Raw genomic sequence first — 17070 nt, forward strand, 5'->3', positions numbered from 1 at the left:
CACTTGGCAAAGTGCATTTTTACTACTGCAGGTTTTTCATTTTCTTTAGGGATCGTTACGAGACAACTCAGCTAAATGACAGGGAAGTAGTGATTTTGACTTTGCACTGGGAAAAAAACCAAACCTGCAAGATCCACTAAATCTGCTACTCCAACACATACACTTTTGACAGAGCAACAAGATTGCATATTTTCATTTCCAGTTCTGCTGTAAAGATGACAAAGAAAATCCTCAAAATTCCCATTAACAATATACAGTGCAATGGAAAGTACTGATATCTTCTCCTTCACATGTAAAAATACTAATAATATTGTAGATCGGAAAAATGCCTGTGCTTCATATTACTGGTTTTATTAAAGTGCTATTGTTGGTAAGTGTGAAAAAAAATCAAGATTTTCTTAATTTTAGTCTCACTTAGAAATTGATAGAATAGCATTTTCTTTTATTCTTTGTAGAATAAGTTCTATTCTTTGTAATTTACTAGTGATTACATAGTCATTGGGTATATGGATTCTGCATGGCTCCCTGTGCTGCTTTCTGCCATGGACTGTTATGCTTAAGGGCCAGGAGCTGGTTTAAAAGTCAGTTTAATAGAACTTTAGCAGTACTTTACTCCTGCAGAGCTCCTCCTGACGTGACGTCAACTTACCAGGTTAGTGCAGATGGAAAAGGAAGCTTTTCTACATCTACCAACACAAAATACCTCTTTTCAGTATGTTAGCGAGTAAGATGATGGAAGGAAAAGCAGGAAGAGGAAGGGACAAGAGGAAATGCTGGGTAGCAGTTATGGGTTATGGGAAATGACCATTCACTTGTCAAGTTACCAGCTAAGCTACACAGCTGGTGTTCCTGGGACTTATGTTGAGCTGGCAGATGTGCAATCTTCCCTTTCCTTATCCTGGGCCTTACAAACAGTTGCTTACCTTCTTGGTCAGATATCAAGGAAATGGTCTGTATAAAGCAGGAGATACCAAGACTAAAGCAAAGATCTCCTTATGAGATCTACTCCTCTGCCTCCCTTCTATGAGGATTTCCTTAGGTACTTTATGGCATTCCCCTCTGTCTATGCATCAGCTTCACAAAGGATCATTTTCCAAGTAGCCAGTCGCAGGAATTATATTCTGTGAGAGTTCTCTGACAATGTTTTCTAATCTTTCTGTAATTCAGCACAGATAATTGTCAAAATGGGGAGAAAAAAGAGATAGTTACTCATTATCTGCTATAATAGGAGGCTGGAATACCTCGAGAGCATGACTGATCCCAAAGAATAATTGCACTCCCTGTTTTGAACTGGGTGTCTGCAAACAGATCTTGAAGATTAATGCCTTCAAAAATTCCAAAAATAGAAACCTGCATTTTCTAGAAAGCTATGTATGAATAGCAGATTTGTACTTGCTTGCTGTTTTTCTCTGAAAGTGTTCAGAAAAAGCTTATGAGCTAGAATTGGCCTATTAGAGATCAGAATTTGAAAACAATCTGAGATTTGTAGTACTATTAATGAATCTAAGGCTATGTCTATACCAGTAAGTTAGAGAGGGACAAGACATAGTCTTGATAATCCATATTGTTTAAAAAATTTCTGTCCTTGGCGTAGCTTTGTGCTGGGCACACCAATAAAGTGCCCCCGATTCAGCCCAGGTACTATTCAGGAGGTAGGACGGGTCAGGTTCTGTTTCCTCTGGGCAACATGCCTGAGAAAACCCTGTTTTGGGAAAGATGTAAGCTAGCTGTGTGTGTGCAGGCTGTCATGGTAACAGGACAGACTTAAGCCATTTTATTAACTACTATAGGTATGGAACAGGGGTCTTCAATGACAATAAGGACCATATTAAATTTCCTGCCATAGATGTCTGTCAGTCTGACTGCCCTCAGTTGGCTAGCATGGTATAATTTTAAGAAAAATACATGTTTCTTAGGGTTGTTAAACTCCATCATTGGCTTTAAATTACAAATATTTATGGGTATCTTACTCTAATTTCATTTATAATGCCTTATTTGTTTTGAAGAACAAATCTTGTTTGTTGTCTCATGTTTGTTTTGAAGAACTTCTGCTTTAGGTTTGAAAACCTATTCCTCTCAAATGTATCCATAGTGTGGGTGGCCACAGTTAAAGTTAAGAAAATGCTCTGTAAAATACATAGGAAGCTGAGATGCCCAACTTGACCCTGACTATCTGGAATAGTTATCACTTGGTAAAGTACAAAAATACTTAACATCTCTCTTGAGTTTGCTTTAAGTAGACTGTTTTCATTGATGATCAGAGTTCAGAGTGTATTTTACACTTAACTGTTAAGCTGTTGCTAGTCATTTAACTTGCATTTGAGTACCCCTCTGCTTGTTTGTGAAGCGATTACAGAGAAATGCTGTATTTTAGGAATGGTGTGCAAAGTTACTTCTCACAACTGAGAAAAACTAGAACAGCTAGGGATTGAAGTGGAGGACTGAGTAGAGAATTATCCTTTTCCTCTGTTCACTAGAAAATTGAAGTGTCTGGCTAGATCTGTCTGCAGTTCTTGGTGTCCTCAGGTGGTTTCCTGGATTTAGGAGTAATGCAGGAAGTTTCACTCCCATGTAAGCTTTGCCCATCACCCTGGCTTGGCCCCTTAAGCAAAAGTCAGTAGCCTGGCTGCCACCTTCCATCTGATATTGCTGTACTCTGTGGGCTGCCACACGGCTGGGGTTCTTTGATTATTTGTTGTTTTCTTGATTCTAGTAAAGAGTGGTTATTATGACATTATGTACATGTTATTGGGACTAGCATAGTTGATTCTTTTATTTATTTTTCCCCCATCTGGCTACATATTGTCTTTGCAGAGGATATTTTTCAGTTTAATATCTCATAAGGCAAATTGAGAACCCTGTTTTTAGTGTATATTTAGTCATTGACTCATATCATCTCATAAATTAATATCACTTTTAAAATATTGTTGTACCTACTGGATGTGTGTGATTATGTTTGTGTACATATAAAGGAAACTTCCAGTAATTTCTGATTCCTGTTAAGAGAAAAGGTTGTAGGATTTACTCTGGTTTACTCTGAGGTCCATCTTTCTGTTATCTCAGCAAAGAAGTAAACCTGACATACAACATCCAGTTATGCCGTGAATAATTAATTTTTCACACTGTCAAAAAGCAGACTGGGTATAAGGGTAGCATCACTGGTGATGATGCCAAGCATATACCAAGAATAATTAGTGAGTGAGGGTTTGGCCAGAAAAGGTTCAGAGTGCTGATAAAGGAGGATCATGACCACTGCAGATTTACTATGAGGCACTATAAGCCATTCAGAACTCTCTTATGCTTTTATTACACTTATTATACTCTAATGATACTAATTAATAGTACTTATTCCTCAAAGGTTTGTTGAGTTTTTTTTGAGAGGGAGAAATTGAGAAAAAATAAAGCCACTGCTATGGGATGGCTTTCTCCAGGAGCTGGTTGCTAGTTGGAGCATGACGAAAGTCTGTTTTCTGCTGCTTTTAAAGAGAGAGAGTAAAAACCCCAAACCTTTAATTAAAGCAAATATTTTTAGAAATCTACAGGAAAAAAAAAAAAAAGTTTTGTGAATGAACTTTCATTAGCCATGTGTACTAGTATTTGGTATACGCATACAAATCTAAACATAAATCCCCTGTTCCTTATTTGAATTCTCTTTCCTACTTTTCTCAGTTGGGTCAAAAGAATGTGGCAGAATGAAATCTACCTCACTGTTGGCATGTGTACACAGCAAAACTTCATTTTGTTACACAGAGCCTTTAGACAGCAGCCAAGGAGCAAATTCTTGTAATGCATAGTACTTTCATAGCTAATTTCATAGTGAAATTATAGCAACTTTGTTTGAATGCCAACCTTTTTAAGCACATTGAATTCTTTAATAAGGGTAATTGTTGTAATCCATTGCTCTTAAATAGAATTATACTTCTTGGAAAATGACACACGAAGCAGCTCAAAGGCACGTTAGACTCAGGAAATGGGCACTTTCTCCTCAGGTTTTTTTTGTGTTTTGTTTTATGAGGAAACAGAATCTTTCTGTTTCACCGCTATGCTATAAGATGTTTCTTAAATGTTAATATTGCTTATAAAGCAATGCCATAATTGCTGTTTTCTATATGACAGGAACCCACTGATTTCCTGGAATAATTCTTGAAAAATATATCATTGGAATAGGTTGTTCTGCAAGCAGTAAAACTGTTACTCATCAGTCCATGTGTGCAAATGAGCTCCTACATGAAATAACAGAGATTCTGTAATGACTTACACTACAGGCTTTCCCAAAGGGGCATTCACAAGATCTCTCTCCAGGGATCTGTTTTCAAAACAGTTTTAGAAAGCAAATAGCTCTAGTTCTCTGCTCCTGTGTCAAATTTGAACTAATTTTATAAAATACTCAAAAGAGACCTGTCAGAAAACAAAGTCACATTAATCATATTTCCTTAGGGAACTTGGGTTCAAAATAGTACTACTGGTTAAGGGGCTCTAATTTCCTGATTTTGCATAAGATCAGGTCGATGATACTAGCTTTTCCTACCACTGTACCTCCTAGATCTCTAGTATTTCTTATATGCAAGGTAGTGCTGTTACTAAGAACTAGCTTCTGTGGCATCTTGTTTCTGGGAAGCAATCCCTAACAGTGATAGTTTGAAAGAAAATACAGCAGGTGATGTTATCATGGTAAGTTACCACAGTGCTAAAAAGACACCAAAATACAGATCCTCATTTTTTGTCTTCCTGCCTTCCTCTTTACCCACATCCTATCCCACTCCTTCCTTACTAATAAATGTACCAACATGAGTTAGTATGTACTAACATAATGCCAAAGAGAATTAAAAAGGAACAAGAAAAAAGCTTTCAAGTTACCACTGTGTTCCAGTCTTTTGGTATTGTTTGTCCAGGCAAGGCTAGTATGGCTCTTTTTCAGCCTTGTTTTGTGCCTCTCCATCTGTTGATCCAAACTCTCATTCTCCTTCATATTTGTAACTTCCTTGAGAAGGACACTCAATATTTTTTTGTCTTGATGGTTTATTTTTCTATAAACCAGCTCTTACGTTTTCCTCTGGGTTGTGGCTTAGATCCAAACATTTTGCGCCTTCATGTACAGGCAGCTGTCAATTAAGAGTGGAGCACTTTATGGGTACCTCTCAGATACCTTAAATAGCTGCACTGTTGTCAAAATCTGATGCCTCATCCCAAATCCCCTTGAATCAGTGAGAAGAGATTCAGTTATCCCTCTGCTTTTTAGGACACTGCATTAATTCCATAGATAAGTTTTTACCAACAGGACATACACTGTAAAAACTTCATGAAGAAACAATAAAACCTTTGTTTTCTGAAATAGCTTCAGGCCATTGTAGGTAAGGGGAAAGGAGTATGGCTATACCCACTAAAATTTACACTACAGCTCCAGGAATAGCCTTTGCAAGTTTTTGAAAATCTGTTTAAAAAATAAACATTGGCTGAAAATTGTTAACCTTTACATACTGGTGATTTAGCACAAAATGATTTCCCTTGGTTTCCAGAAATTTTCCACTGTTTTGTGGATTGTCTGAGACTGTATCTCATGGGACCTTTTAGGGAGGTGCACTGTACTGAACAAAATAATAAAGATCTAAGTTCTCTGCAAGAATTTCACTGAAATAGAAAAATTCTCTATGTATTCCCAGGCCCACATGTGCTCTGGAGTTTCCAGGTCTGGATATTTGTCCAGACTCCTGCCAGTTACATGTCAGGGCAAAATTTGTATAGGTACTGCTGTCATCATTGTAGATTGTCATTTCTGTGCAAAGAAAAGGAACCTTAGCCTAGACCCCTGGGGCATGCTGTGAAATGCTGTGGCAGATCATTTAGATGCAGCCATGTATAGCGTGTAGAAACAGTCTATAAATGCATACAAAATGTATATTAAAATTAAATTCCACTTTATCAGTAATATTTATCTATCTGTGTTACATAGCAGCCAAATACCTATAAAATACAGGTATTTGTTGCTGAAGCAAGGGAGCAAAGAACGTATGGCTGTTCATTACTGTAGGATGACTGAATTAAGGATTATTGAAAACATCATTGAAATGTCTGGATCATAGAATCGTAGAATCATAGAATAGTTAGGGTTGGAAAGGACCTTAAGATCATCTAGTTTCAACCCTCCTGCCACGAACAGGGAGACCTCACACTAAACCATGTCACCCAAGGCTCTGTCCAGCCTGGCCTTGATCACCACCAGGGATGGAGCATTCACAGCTTCCTTGGGCAACCCATTCAAATGTCTCACCACCCTTACAGTAAAGAACTTCCTCCTTATATCCAGTCTAAACTTCCCTGTTTAAGTTTTAACCCATTACCACTTGTCCTATGTTTAGTACCAAAGCTAAGCTGCTATATAGAGGAATATAAATTATTGTATGTATGTGAGAAGAGGGGCAGAGCACTGACTGCAGAACTTAAATTTCCCAAGCAAAGAATATACATACGATATATGGATGCCTTAATTCTTTGATACACTTTTGATCGTAATGTGTTTTAAACAATCAGTAAGTAAGAGCTTGTTATTTAAAACAAATTTTTTATGAGTCAAGTATTTTACAGAAGACCAAAGAGGAGCACAGAATTAAAGTTTCTCCTTTTTGCATCCCAAAAACCAAACCCTACCTGTGTGAATTAGCTGCTTTTACCCTCCAGTCTCCCAAAACCTTCCATCTGAAACCTGTCCTTTTCTGTCTTCCCCTTTTTACTCTTCTTTGTCTGCGCTGTTTATCCATCTACTGGATGACAGTGTCTTTACATCCAAAATGCAAAGCAGACAGATGGGCGTCTCAGGAAAGAACATGACCAAGAGCACCAGCATCGGTGGGGATATGTACACACTGGAGAAGAATGATGGCAGCCAGTCAGATACTGCTGTGGGCACTGTTGGCGGTGGTGGCAAAAAGAGACGCTCCAGCATCGGTGCAAAGATGGTCGCCATCGTGGGTCTGTCACGGAAAAGCCGTAGCACGTCACAACTCAGCCAAACTGGTAGGAACTGGATTTGTTTCCCCTCTCAAATTATCATTGAAATGTACATTATGTGTATGTATTGTGGCTTAATCATTTAGATGTCCCGTTGGAGTTGCCTAATCAACAGCATTCCACAAATGAAGAAAATGGTCACACATCTTTGTTTTTCTCTGGACACTTACTAAACTTGTTTTTGTTTTTGTTCTGCAAAGATCCTTTTTAGGTTGGACTGAGGCTTTTATTTTTCTGCTTGCTGGAACCTGCTTAAATCACTAATTCCTTGTTTCTCAGGAGCCAACATGAGGTGCTCAACTTCTGATTTGGGGGAATCCTTACTGCAAGCTTCTGAAGGGTCACTCAAGTGTTGCAAAATTCCTTTCTTTTGTCACAAATAGTGTTTGTGTCTTTCAGTATGGTTTTGTTTGTTTTTATATCTGAACAGGCAATCTTATTTTGAAATTAAACAATTTTCCTGAAAAAAATATATATTTTATTGCTTTAAGACAAATGGTTTATTCCTTTAAAATTCATTTCTTTTCAGCTTATAAGCGTATTCACCATGAGTATAAATTTTCTTCATTTCTGTTTACCTCAATGAAAATTTGATAACTGAAATATTCTACCTAGGAAAAACGGAGTTTTTTCTGCTTTGATGACTAAAGCATTTATAAACGTATGCATTTTTTTCTGTTCCTCCTATTTCAGGGAAAATCCATATAATGCACTCTGAAAAGCTCTCATTGTCAATTGAGAAAGCTGTACAGGGCAAGTGTATTTTATATAGAAAAACATAACTTGTATTTTAATGACATATATAGATAAAGTGTTTAAGCAATTTACGTAGTTATGCACTTATATTTTTATATATTTTAAGGTACATACATAAGATATACTGTATGTTCAGTATTTAAGCAAAACTGTTGTAACATTGTCATAGGGTTCAACATAAGTTTATAGTGTTCAGCTGTGTATGACCCCATCTGAAGGTCTCCATTGTGCTAACCAGCATTCAAACACTCATAAGAGATTTTTCAGTTCTCTGGAAAGCTTGCAGTTCATATTGTGAAACCAAAGTGACAAGACTTTTAATCTACAAGTAAATTGAGCAAAACTATTATTTTCAGTGTCAGAAATTGTGGTAAACTTTGTAAGAGGGAAAAGAAAGGGTAAGCAGGAGGGGTAAGACTGCAGAGGGAGGAGGAGTACAGAGAGGAGGGATCTTGAGTGTGCGTCTTACTGAATGCAATAAGAGACAGGAGTGAATGAAGAAGAGGGAAAAGAACATATATAGTAAAAGCTCTGAATATCATGCAGACTCCATCAGTAGGCAAGTCTTGCAGCACTCATGTTTTACCAATTCACTTGTGAATTATGGAAATGACAGTTTCATATGCATTTGTATTTTCCCTGAGTTCAAATGAATGCAAGGGGAAAGATTACTTTATGCAGATCTGGGAAGTATCTGGCTGGGCAATAAAAAAAGAAAAAGCTAATTAATTCACCTAGAAATTTAAATTTTACTCATGTGATAGTATGTAGGTATGTAATTTGTTTGATGTATTTGAATATTGAGTCTAATACAATACAATACACTACAGTACTAGTTCTGATCTAATCTTGTTTCTCTTACTGTACGAGACATTAAATTAAGGACGCCATCTCTTTATGTTGTTCAAGTATGTCTTAGCACTAGCGAGAATCCATATTGTGTGGTTTGCCTAGATTTGATTTAAATACCATGCTGTCTTAGTTATTTGGGACTTCTGATCTGAAGTTTTTCTCTCTGTTATATCCAATCAATTGCCCAACAACTGAGTCAAGTCAGGGAGATATGTGAAATGTAATTCTTCCAAAAGTACTCAAGTTCTCTTGAACTGTTGACTGTGAATGGGTCGTTCTGTAAAGCTATTGAATAACAAGCTATATTTCAGTGCTGATAGAGGAGCATCAGGAACAAGGAGTGCCCACACAGCCCTGGCTCCAGCCCTTCTCCCTTGGCTGCTCCCTAGGAGAGATCTGTGCCTGGTCTGGCCTGTGCCTGCCCCCAACAAGAGCAGACAGTGAGCCCCCTGCTGCTTTCTGGACAGGCCTGTCGTATATTTTTTGGATATGGGTTTTGTAAAGATGTTACCACACACCAGCTCCTGCTGTCCTATTTGACAGTGCTCCTCAGGGGCCTTGTCTGGTGGCCACACGTGGCTGCACCTAACAGGACAGGCATGCACATCATTTAAATACTTGGGTCATGTGAACACACTGATTGTACCATATGTGTATGGTTCTATGTCTCCAGTGGCACAAGACGATGACCTGTTGGGTGCATGAGGGTGAGGTCACACCATGAAGTGTCTTGCATGTTTTAAGCGTCTTTCAATATGAGGGCAGTCAGACACTGGAACAGGTTGCTCGGAGAAACTGTGGATGCCCCATCCCTGTAAGTGCTCAAGGTTGGACAGGGGTTTGAGCAACCTGGTCTGGTGGAAGGTGTCCCTGCCTGTGGCAGGGAAGTTGGAACTGAATGATCTTTAAGGTCCCTTCCAACCCAAAGCATTCTATGATTCTACCCATCAATGCATCTTAGAGAAAATATTGGAGAACAGTGTTATATGTGAACGTTAGAGGTTTAAAACCTGCAATTAATATATTTAATGAACGTATATATTTCCCTGGTTTATCCCATTGTGTTCCTGTTTTCAGATGGTAAGTGCTTGCACAAAAAATCATGTATTGGCACAAGCATTGATACGAGGTCTGGGATCAAAACTCTAATGTGCTGTAGACATCCTGTAAGTACAGTGTTCTGGAGCTGAGAGGCAGGGGATACTCAGGTGGCACCACGGAGAAACTGGTTGAAGTATAAAGGGTTCTTAGTTAATTTCTTAAGAAATTATGTTATTCAATTGGTCAGCTAAGTATCTTCTTACATATCAGGCTTGAAAAGCATACAGATATCATGAGATAACAATACTATTCTATAGAAAGTTGTGATCATATTTATAGCAACTAGGCTTTTATAAACTGTGTGCTCATACTGAAGTCAGTGAAGAAATGCCTATCAGTAACTGAAATTTTTTTCAAGTGTTTTGTAAAGCATATTTGTATTTCAGTGATTTTCTGAATTCATATTTTACAACTAAATCTATGCCATAAGTTTTTCTGAAAGTAGGTCATCATACCTGTTTTCAGGACTGTGAATCAGACTTAGAATAAATGTCTTATAAGGTCCACTTTTACTGTCTTTTCAAATTAGTATTGTGCTGTTTCTTGTTATTTGGCATGATATTAAGAAATTGACACTCAACATACCAAAAAGTATTTTTTATTCTGATCTGTAATTCTTTTAGTGTATTCAGGTAGGAACAGTTTGGGTTTTTACAGGTAAAGGGTATGTTGATTTGTTGTTATAAGTGGGAGTAAAAGGATTAACTATTGTTTTTTTCATTATTATTCTTGTTGTTATTATTACAATTGCTATTACTATTATTACCTAACAACAGTATTTGGACTTCACACACCTATGGCTAGTTTATATTCTTCAGAATATATATAATGCATAGTCTCTCCAGAGATAGAACTGAATACATCTGAAATATGAAAAAAAGAATAGTAAGCATTTATTTTTTCTCCTGACATACACAGTCTTAAATGCTTAGAAAGTTGCTAAGCCAGTAACTCTGCTGACCAAGCCCATCAAGGGTAATTTATTAGTTTAAAATAATAGTTCAAGAAGTTGAAAAGATCTGACCTCGACATAGCCAGTAGGAACTGATCTTTTCAGATTATTGTAGCAAGAGAATCCAAGTGTGTTCTCATATCCGTTATATCAGTGTTACTCTGCGGATCACTGTTGTTATGGGAAAGGAAACAGCAAAAAAGATGCAAGTGTTAAGACCATGGGAATACAGAAAACATGAATAAAAATAGATGCGAGTCGTTCTCTAGTTTCCATTTCATCTTAAAGGAGAGCTGTAATTTATTTATTAAAAGTTCATTCTCCTTTTAACAATGTGTATCACTGCTGTGATAGTTCTTTCCTATTATTTGTTTTAATGAAAATTTTAGTTGTGAGGATATACAAGATCAGTATTTCCAACTTATTTGATGCATTTCAAAGCAACTTAGGAGAAAAAAAAACTAATCAGAAATTCCTGCAATTTCTTTAACCTTGGAGTCACGCTAATGGTTGGATGACACAAAACTGTTTTTATTTAATGTATGTTTTACGTAAGATAAGACTTAAATAAAACACAAGATGCTATAGTGTAGAATGGCAAGGTAAATCAGAATTTATTATAGTTCTGGTTCCTGTACCTTTTTAGTACTACAAAAAGTAGATATAGTCCCTACAACTAAGTCAAGCAAACATTCCTAGAAGCTAACATTTGGTGGGGTGGGAAGAGTTTATGTTGTAACCTTCTGGTCCTGATACCACAGGCATTCTTCCTTGTGGAAAAGATGGTTTTCTTTACAGAGGAAAATAAAATATAGAGTGCAAATCCCAAGCAGTGTCTTAACAGTGTTTGCTTAGCTATTCATACCTGGAATGCAATCCTTCCGCTGCAGGACAGCCCTGAGGAAACTGATGATCAAGTTTCTATACATGTGCAGACCTGTAACACTCTGTATGTTAAAAGCCAAATTTCGTATTCTGTATGGTTAGTAGGGTGAAACTATGGTCTAAAGTGCTGTACTCATAAGTAGAATAGTCTCAGTTATGTCTGTCGTGAACTAACCATGTAGCCTGTAGATCAATTTCTTCAATTACTGGAATAATTGAAGAGACTGTGTTGGGAACATCAGTCTTGTTCTTGTATGGAATGTCACATTCCTCAATTCAAACTTCAGATTTATATAGAAACCAGTCTTCTACCACACATACAGTACATATGTTTCCTACTAAAAAGATGATTAATCGTTTCCACCAGTGGTAACTAAGGAAGGAACAACATGAATGCCTTTCATTGTCTAAAATGAGATAGAATATAAGCAAATAACTTACTGAACTAAAAGTGTATGTGTTTTCATAATATACATTGTTATTTTCTATCCCTGAAATAAATTTTTATGGCCAAAATGGATATCATCATTCACTACTCTTAAATTGAAATACATAGCCAGATTATTTTAATCATATATATAATTCAAGTGATTTGAAGCAAGCCATTTATTTGGGATTTTATTTCCTCTCCTATTTGAGAAACAGATTGCTAATGTTAATAACTTGCTTTAATGTGTAGAATTATACTTGTATCAGTATTCCTGATGTGTGATCTGATTTAATTTCAAAATAAACACATATTACATTGATAGAAATATAGGATTAGCAGTTGACAAGCTATTAAGGCCAATTTGTCCTACTGATCAGTTGGGAATTGTGACCTGGATCCTTTACCAAAGAGAAAGTACCATTGTAATAAATACATTACCAGGAGCATTAATAAGCTTTTAGTAAATAAACTCTGGAGAGTATGCAAATAAATAAATAGACTCTAAATGCAAACTGAAAAGGCTGACTATGCAGGCTTTTAACTATCTTTTACTAAAGTGATAGATTTCTTTAAATGGTTTTCTTCCACATGTAGAAAAAGACTAGGAAAGAAGATAAGGCAGTACAAATTTTTTGCACCTCTCCTCAACGTATTTTCTGTGAAGAAAGTAGGTATATATTTGAGTCCTCATATTCATAAAGCTTATGTGAGAGAAGGATACAGTTGAAAAGAAATACATAGCTGAGGTGCGGACTAGTTGATTTGGACCCGATGACCTGCAGTGGTCCCTTACAACCTCAACTACTCTGTAATTCTGTGTTAGAACTGAACTCCAGGCAGTGCTAGCTATGATCTTACAGAAGTCCTCTGGAAGACACTTGTCATACACAAAGTGTGAGAAACACCTTATGCCATATATAAACAGAAATCCCAGGCACATGAGAAGGAAGTCTTGTGGTAAGAGTAGAAAGAAAGAATAAAAGGTTTGATCTGGGGACAAAATCTACAGAGAGTACACCAACTGAGAAATACTGCCCCAGTCACAAATTACTCATTGAACTTCCTCTCTGTAGTAAGTACTTCCCAACTCAGCGAGATACTCACCTGTGAGATGTCCAGCTGACTGTGGTAGAAAAAAACCTAAATCCCCTGGTTGTAGGCATTTATATGAGTAAAAGCAGATATTTCCAAAATAATTTTCTGTGTTGCCAACCTTTTACCTAAAAAGCAGTTCACTTACATTACCTCTTGATCTCATTGTTAATGGGAAAAAAGGAGAAAGCTATAGGTGAGATCAGAACGTTTAATTCTACCTTCAGCAAGATTTTCTTCTTTCCATAATTAGAGGTAAAAATAGAGAGAAATGTACAGTGATCTTTCTTGGCAAGAATACTGCTAAGCTATCTTTTCTTATTGGGAGCAGAAAAATTCTTATGAGATCCCTGCCAAAAAAATATGCATATCATCAAAAAACTTTAAAGCCGTTTTATTTTTCACAGTAAACAAGTTTGTTCTTTGTGTTGTTACATAAGGAAAACCCATCGCAGGCCTTCCGGAATTAATACAATCTAGAGAGCATTTCTTTTTTAGGCTATGTGAGACCTATTCAACAGAATAATTTAGGCGTTCCTTAAGGAAACTTCAGTTTGAATTGCAGTGGGTGGCCACACTTAAAGAGTGGTGGTCAACGGCTTAATGTCCAGTTGGGAAAAAGTAATGAGTGGTGTCCCTCCAGGATCGGTGTTGGGACCGGTCTTGTTCAACATCTTTGTCGCTGACAAGGACAGTGGGATTGAGTGCACCTTCAGCAAGTTTGCCGATGACGCCAAGCTGTGTGGTTCGGTTGATACGCTGGAGGGAAGGGATGCCATCCAGAGGGACCTTGACATGCTTGTAAGGTGGGCTGATGCCAATCTTATGAAGTTTAACCATGACAAGTGCAAGGTCCTACACCTGGGTCGGAGCAATCCCAGGCACAGCTACAGGTTGGGCAATGAAGAGATTCAGAGCGGCCCTGCAGAGAAGGACTTGGGGGTGCTGGTCGATGAGAAAATGAACATGAGCCGGCAGTGTGCGCTTGCAGCCTAGAAAGCCAACCATATCCTGGGCTGCATCAAAAGGAGCATGACCAGCAGGTTGAAGGAGGTGATCCTTCCCCTTTACTCCGCTCTCGTGAGACCTCACCTGGAGTATTGTGTGCAGTTCTGGTGTCCTCAACATAAAAAGGACATGGAACTGCTGGAACAAGTCCAGAGGAGGGCCACGAGGATGATGAGGGGACTGGAGCACCTCCCGTATGAAGACAGGCTGAAGAAGTTGGGGCTTTTCAGCCTGGAGAAGAGAAGGCTGCATGGAGACCTCATAGCAGCCTTCCAGTACCTGAAGGGGGCCTATAGGGATGCTGGAGACGGACTCTTCATTAGGGACTGTAGTGATAGAACAAGGGGTAATGGCTTCAGACTTAAACAGGGGTAGTTTGGATATAAGGAAGAAGTTTTTACTGTGAGGGTGGTGAGGTACTGGAATAGATTGCCCAGGGAAGTTGTGAATGCTACATCCCTGGCAGTGTTCAAGGCCAGGTTGGATGGAGCCTTGGGTGACATGGTTTAGTCCGAGGTGTCCCTGCCCATGGAACTTGATGATCTTGAGGTCCTTTCCAACCCTAACTATTCTTTGATTCTATGATTCTGTGATTCTATATAATTTAAAAAACAGTTACCTGAAAATAAAAAATCATGAAAATAGCCCCAAAAGGAAAGGTGGTATTAGAGTCATGCTTTGCAGACTAATTCAGACCAGCTCTCTGGCCTTGACTGGTTTACAGCTTAAGTGGATGTTGCAGTATTAAAAAAAGTTAGTTTTGCTGCCCTCTTATATTGTCCATTTCAGCTGTCTCGTTTTTGTCTGTATTAAGAGTAATCTTTCCATTCATAGGATAAAATGGGGAGGAAAACATTATAGTACTTCTTCTTTTAAATACTGCACAAGATGTACAACTCATGGGAATCATTCAGATACTGAGAATACAGTTGTGGGGGCTTTTCATACTTTTGGGCTCTTTGTGCTTATGTCCCTCATAATGAACTGGGGTATGCCTCCTACACATCTCCAGACCATTTAGGTCAGTTTTGTCTTCCATGGAAGAAACGTGATGACACTATCTGTCAAAACTTATATGTGCCACTAACAGAAAACTCAGTTTGCAAAATCATGGATATATCCTCTTGGTTTCAATATATGAGAGATTTGGTTTCTGCTTCTCTAGAGATGTAATAAAAGGGAACGGTTGCCAAAACTACATTTCTTGAGCAGGGTCTTGCAGCTGCAGTTTGTAAAGCTTACCAGACTTGTCCCTAAGGAAAAATGTGCAGGACCTGTGTTTTCTGAATGCTGATGTGTGTCAGTAGCTTCACATGCACAGAACTGCATGGAAATGCACAAAACTGAATGGAAAAATAGGATAATAAGGCTGATTTGGGGGAATTTAGGCACCATTAGGGCTATAAGTAGTATTTTTCAGGTTTATTTCCTTGGAACAAGATGCCGAATTCCTGTGCATTGAGGCACTTGTATCCTTTTTTAAACTTTTTAATTCATATCTGACTTTTGCAGTCTGTACAGAGAAGTGAGACAAACATGCAGGAGGATAAGAGAAGGACAGAAAAGAGAAGTTACCTGAGACCAGCAGAAGTCAATGAAGAGCCAGAATATAAACCTAAAACTTGTCAAGTCCCTGTTCCATGATTTAGCAACACAACAAAAAAAAAAAAAAATCTGTGAAATTAGTTTTATGTCCTTCTGGGTATAAATTGTGCTTTTTAACTGTGAACAAACCCAGGTTATTTATTTTTATTTTATTTGATGAAGTAAACCACATCCTTATACCATGTATAAAATTGCAAACAATTACCAAATGCTTTGGCAATGTATAGTGAGGGTTTTGAAGAGAAGTACATCTAAATTCAGTGGAAACTTGAGAATCTAGCTCAAGGAGTGCACTGGTGAACTCTATATTTTTGCTACAGTTTTTTATGGTTTAGTAGTTTACAAGTGAGGAATCCCTCCAAGATTTTTTTTTTTTTTAATAAATACAAGTTGTATTATTGCATTTTGATTACTGCTTGAACAAATTGATAGGATTTTCTCTAATACTGTTAGGTATATGTGAGTTTAATTAAACTCTCCCTGCTCAAGGGAATATTTTAAAAGGAGCCAAAACCTGTCATTGAGAACATGTCACAAAAGGAAGAATGCATGCAAGTTTTTCTTAAACCATTCCTAATGGAGCATATTTAGGAAAAGGTGAATGATTCCTTAAGAAAGGCAAAGATTTCTTTTTTTCCTCATCAGCTAAATAATTTGTGTTATAGTTCCTTGTGTAGCTGCATAAGATGATGCACAGATCCTTCGGGAGGTATTTTTCTTTGGAGTCCTACATTTTGTTGTGAAGCAACCAAAACATAAGTCTCAGCACTGGGAAGGGGGTTGTCTTTTTATACCTATTTTTTGTTTTCCCTATGCTTGCAAGTGCTTGTGTGAATGACACTGATTTTTTTTTTACTGACATGATCTCTTAATTACAGTATGAAATGTTAAACTGCATATGTTATCCTACATGAATTAAAACTCTGCTCCAAAAGTTGCATTCAGATTTTATCCCATTTTGTAGCTATAGTACAGTAATATTTAGGTTTTGCCTTTGTCTAGGTAGAACTTAGTGCCAGCAAAAATTATTTTTAGCTCAGTCTATGAAATCACATTGAGACTTAATTGAAAATATTCACAGTAATAAGTGCTCTTCTTGTTAATATTTGTGCGGTAAGACCTGTCAAGAGCAGATTTGTACTGTGAAGGAAAAATTACTTCCCTCTGATTAATTAAATTAATTAATAGTTGCTAACATTACTTAGGTCTTTTTATAAGATGGATATGTTAACTATTTTTGAAAATGTTAAATTACTGCAATATTTTGTATTAAACCTGCAGTTGTAAGATGGTGCCATATTTAACTAATATATGACATGGAAAAGGTAATATAGTAACACCTTACAAGATAAAAATGATTTTTATAGAAACTCTGTATTGTAGA

The 17070-nt window shown here is 37.3% G+C and overlaps 1 protein-coding gene across 29 annotated transcripts in view; it reads left to right on the plus strand.

The window, feature by feature from the left end:
• The window catches only part of RIMS2 (regulating synaptic membrane exocytosis 2), a 452506-nt gene that overhangs the window by 398916 nt on the left and 36520 nt on the right, over positions 1 to 17070 (plus strand). For 15 of the 29 annotated variants that reach the window (XM_065668760.1, XM_065668765.1, XM_065668751.1 and 12 more), the window contains one exon: positions 6770 to 7011. The exons of the other annotated variants lie outside the window; for them this stretch is intronic. In XM_065668760.1, coding sequence (XP_065524832.1) covers positions 6770 to 7011 — 242 coding nt within the window. The remainder of the gene's footprint in view (positions 1 to 6769; positions 7012 to 17070) is intronic. 29 annotated transcript variants of the gene reach the window in all.

Source organism: Lathamus discolor, chromosome 2 (genome assembly GCF_037157495.1).
Source record: "Lathamus discolor isolate bLatDis1 chromosome 2, bLatDis1.hap1, whole genome shotgun sequence".
NCBI classification, from domain to species: Eukaryota; Metazoa; Chordata; class Aves; order Psittaciformes; family Psittacidae; genus Lathamus; species Lathamus discolor.